This window comes from Electrona antarctica, assembly GCF_951216825.1.
Source record: "Electrona antarctica genome assembly, chromosome: 8".
Lineage (NCBI taxonomy): Eukaryota > Metazoa > Chordata > Actinopteri > Myctophiformes > Myctophidae > Electrona > Electrona antarctica.
The window spans coordinates 37,026,982-37,032,071 of NC_136789.1; the positions used below are offsets into that span (position 1 = coordinate 37,026,982).

General features: G+C 47.5%; 1 protein-coding gene across 1 annotated transcript; it reads right to left on the reverse strand.

The window, feature by feature from the left end:
* Nucleotides 1–1,656: 1,656 nt before the first annotated feature.
* LOC306928749 (kelch domain-containing protein 3-like) lies at nt 1,657–3,535 on the reverse strand (the record flags this gene model as incomplete). The annotated part of the gene is made up of 2 exons (XM_079509021.1): nt 1,657–1,732; nt 2,445–3,535. 2 exons carry the CDS (start codon nt 3,533–3,535, stop codon nt 1,657–1,659), a joined length of 1,167 nt encoding a protein of 388 aa, XP_079365147.1.
* Between the last annotated feature and the right edge of the window lie 1,555 nt (nt 3,536–5,090).

Sequence of the window (5,090 nt, forward strand, 5' to 3'; positions counted from 1 at the left end):
CCTCCCGTTGTTGTCGATCGACTCTAGAGTTTGATTGATTGAACATTTTATTCAATGTACTCAATACAAAGGCTGTTAACTGTGAGTGGACGACCCAATTAAGCATTACACTTGTTTACAACAGGGTCCACCATGTTCAATTCATCAAAACATTTAGAGACGTACAAATAGACACTTCTATATAGACAAAGAACAGTACAGGAATTCATCATAATGGAGGTAAAAAGGGAAAAGAAACATATACAGTGAGGAGAAAAGGGGGGGGGGGGGGTGGGGGGGGGGATTCAGATTTTACGGGGGCTATTGTTAGCTGTTACACACACATTCACAACAACATTCGGTCCGTCGGTAAAAGTTCTAAAAGTGTTGTGAGGTTTAATGTTTGTGTTTGCACCGTTTGTTTTACATCACCATTACATCACCTAATCAACATGAGCTAGACTTTAATATATTAGCGCCCCTCACGGGTGTGATTTTTGTATGGATAGTTTTATCCTCATTTTAAGAGCCTGCTCAGGGACTACAGATGTAAGTGAGCTTCTGGCTAACTGTGGCCCATTTACATGGATGTGAAAACTGACGTGTTGATTAACGTGCATTGTCCCCGTCAAAAAAATAATAATAATAATTACACCCGTGTGAAGTGAGGGGCGCTAATATATAAATAATGATATAATAATAAAACAAACGGTGCAAACACAAACATTAAATTCCATTAACAATAAAGAGACAATATGACGTAAATGTTCCCAAAGAGAAGTTGGCAGCTCGACAGAGTGCAGTTCTAGTTCTTACTATCGTGGAGCGGTTTTCTAAATGGGCCCATTTCATTGCCCTTCCCAAGCTCCCACTGCCAAGGAAACCGCTGAGCTTCTGGTTCAGCATGTGGTTCGCCCTCATGGTTTCCCTTCCGACGTGGTTACGGATCGGGGACCCCAGTTCACCTCAAGGTTCTGGGGAGCCTTCTGCGCCTCGGTTGGTGCCTCGGTCAGCCTCTCACCCGGCTTCTCACCCGGAGTCTAACGGTCAGACTGAGAGGATGAATCAGGAGTTGGAGTCTTATCTTCCGACAAACCGTCCACCTGAAGTCATAAGTTGATGTGGGTGGAATATGCTCATAATTCTCTGCCTACGTCGTCTGCTACTGGCCTGTCTCCATTCCAGTGTGCTCTGGGGTACCAGCCACCTCTGTTCCCTGACCAGGAGTTTGTGCGCTGCTGTCGGTGAACATGGAAGGCAGCCCGTTCCCAGCGTCTCAACACGTGGACCGTCGCCGTGTGCTGGCGCCCACTTACCGCCTCAGGCAGAGAGTGTGGTTCTCCACCCGGGACCTTCCCCTCCGCGTAGAGTCCCGTAAGTTGGCGCCTCCTTTCCCCATTGTGAAGGTGGTTAATCAGCTCTGCTCTTCGTCTCAAGTTGCCTCGTACCATGCGCATCCACCCTACCTTCCACGTCTCCCGGTCAAGCCGGTGGTGTCATGTCCCCCGCCGCCGCACCACTCCCTCCTTCCCCCGGTTCTATCGAAGGCTCCTCGCCTTACACGGTGCGTCGGCTACTGAAGTCTAGACAGGGGTGTTCAATACCTTGTGGACTGGGAGGGCTATGGCCCGGAGTAGCGGTGTTGGGTCCCTGCCCGCAACATTTTGGGTCCTTCCCTCATCCGTGACTTCCATCAGCGGCATCCTGACCTGCCTGGAAGGACGCTAGGAGGCGTCCGTGGGAGGGGGGGCTCCTGTCACACCCACAACAGTTGGAGCACACCTGCACCTGGTTCATCTCTGAGTAGCCATCGCCACCTATTGTAGGTGCAACCCATTGTTCTCTGCCTGTAGATCAAACCTGTTTATGCTAGGTTAACACAAGGTCTTCTTGAAGCTGTTATTCTGCCTGTTTTAGACTTCTGCCCGTCCCTAGTTATTCTTTGCCTGTTTAAACTAGAAGTGCTGTTTATGGACCTGGACCGAACTCTTGACATACGGCTTGCCTAATCGCTATTGGAACCTCCAGATGGCCTTCCCGGAACCCTGACCCTATCCCTACCGACGACGTCTCTGCCTTTTCCCCTTTGGCTTTATTAAAACCTGTCAAAGCTTACTACTGTCTCCGTCTGCCTGCTTTTCAGTCCTATCTTTCCTGGTGCCCTGACACTAATGTGTGTTTGATATCCCATAGTTTTTGTTTCTAAAAGGTAAGAAAAACAAGTTCCTAAATGATGTCTTCCCTCTCTGTTGGTAGTCATGGCTATCAGTGTCATGTTCCGTGTCTGCATGTAATTCCGACGGTGCATTAGTCCGACATGCGTCCGCATGTCGGACATGCACTGCTCCCGTGCTTGCGGTTATGGTTAGGTTAGGGTTTGAGATGGGGTGCCGTTTGTCGGACCAATGAGTAGTCTGAAAAACAAACTGCAGCGTGCAGTGGTTGTCATGGCTGCCAGTTCCCACCTGATGTCGTGCGTCAGTTCCACCTGCTCCAGAGCATTCCCAATAACTGCAACCTTGCATAAAGTCTTCAGAGTAGGACATAACTCTAAAATGTACACGACATCGCGTTCATTGAAGCACACGCCTGGATACCTGTGTCTACCCTCATAATGAGCCATATATCCCGGACAGAGGACGACACGATCTCCCACCATGCAACAGCGTAAGGTCCAAGCGGTGTAAGGATTCAGGCGTCTCAACAACAACTTCTTCCAGGAGAAGTTATCTGGAGTGAATTTCCACAGACAGTGAGAGTCGACCCCCGCTTTAACGTTCCAGCCACCATGTATGTACATCTCTCCATTGTAGGCAAAGGCTGAATGAAACATGCGTCCTCCTGGGCCGAGTGTGGGTGTGTTCTGCCAGCCGTTGGTCTCTGTGTCAAACACTCTCAAGCTGTCGTGCCGTGTGTTGACTCGATCGTCTCGTCCTCCAAATACAAACATCTTTGTCCCGATGAAGGTGGCAGAGTGCCACGATGAAGCAGGAGGTGGAGTTCCTCTGGTGTCCATTAAACACCAGACCATCGTGCTGGTGTCCAACTTGTACGTGACGTCGGTGTGTCCAGAGGTATCGTTCCATCCTCCGTGGACATACATGACCTTCCCGGCGATGCATGCCGTGTGGCCGGCCCTCCCCTCCGGAACGCTCCCAGAAACCTTGGGCTTGAACCATCGGTGGGTGTCCACGTTGAACGCATGAAGCTCGTTGCAGTGCTCCCAGTTCTGATTAACCCCCCCGCAAATATAGACGGTATCTTCTACCAGAGCAGCTGTGTGGCTGTGGCACACGGGGGGAACCTCAGGGGAGAGCTCTCCTGTTCCAGTTTCCACCGGGGGCATCCAGCGCAAGGACACTGTGTTGAACACCTGAACAAAGCATGACCCGACATATGAGTGACAGATGTTCATGTGCTTGAACGCTCCAAAGGAATACATCTTCTGGCCCACTGCTACAACGGCATTGTTATGTGCTCCTGCTTTCACGTTCATCTTCCAGATTAACATTCCGCTGGCATTGCTACGCAATGGATTGTTCTGCAATGGATACATGGTCATTCCATAATAATGGAGGTCCGTCATGCGTGTTGCCACTAATATGCTACAGTCACACAAATGTCATGTGAAGTTTGGACATCACGACACAAAACAGAGGCCATCAATTCCATATTTGAATATTCCGTTGAATATTAAAAATCACACCCGTGTGAAGTGAGGAGCGCTCTTATCATCGTACATCATCAAACATCATCTCATTCCGGCCAATCAGAATTTACGTTCTCACCTTCGTCTTCAATGTTGGTGATTACACTCAAAACTGGCCATTCATTGTCATTCAACAGCCAGATGTATGCTGATTGAGTGCAATTTACCAAAGGAGTTGTGAACATATGCAGCAATGACGGCTGCTGTTATTCAAAATAGGTGTTTCAATAAGCGTGTAGGACAGACCCCATATTACATGCTGACATTAAAGAGGCCAAACCTTTCCCCATGCTATGCATATAAACAAGACAAGAACAAGTTGGATTCACAATGTGAAAAAGGTATCTTTGTAGGATATGATAAAAACAGCCCAGCTTACTTGGTGTTTTATCCTGACACTGGGAAAGTAACTAAACACAGATTGGTAAAATTAATTCAGAGGAATGTCATTGAGAGTCAGACCCAAACAGGGCAAGATTTGGAGGATGATGATTGCAGTGGGGGGAGGGCTGTAAACCACCTACCTGAAGATAAGGAAATGAGTGATTTGGCAAATGTTCAGGCAGGTGAAAATTAGCCTGGCTTGGCCAGCCTCATAGCGGGGAGGAAACATCAGTGAACCCTCGCTATGAGTCTGGCCGCGCCAGGCTAGGTGAAAATAGCCAAACCAACGAGACACAGGAACAAGAAGCAGGGGAAATGGGTGATTTGGCTAGTGTTCAGGCAGGTGACAGTGGCCAGAGTGCAACATATCCCAAAAGAGAAGTGAAACCACCTCAGTATTTAAAGGATTATGATTGTCAAGTAAAATATGATGACCTAGACCTAGATGATACAACTTTTGATTATTGTTATAGAGTCATTTGTGATGTGCCACACACAGTAAAGCAGCCTCACCTGACTCTGAGTTATGGGCAAGAGCTATGGATGAGGAATCACTAAAGGAAAAGGACACGTTTACCCTGACTAAACTGAGCTATGGATGAGGAATCACTAAAGGAAAAGGACACGTTTACCCTGACTAAACTGAGCTATGGATGAGGAATCACTAAAGGAAAATGACACGTTTACCCTGACTAAACTGCCAGAAGGCAAAGAAGTAGTGGGGGGTAGATGGGTTTATGCTTTAAAAACAAATGCAGGTGAATCTGAACAATTCAAGGCACGTTATGTAGCCAAAGGTTACAACCAAAAACCAGGTGTGGATTATGAAGAAACTTTTTCACCAACAGCAAACCTGACTAGTGTAAGGGTATTAATGCAAAAGGCAGCACAAGAGAATATGATCTTACATCAAATGGACGTCAAAACGGCCTATTTGCATGCACCAATAGATTTTGAGATTTACATGAGACAGCCAGAGGGATAAACTGAAGAAATCTTTGTATGGTTTAAAACAATC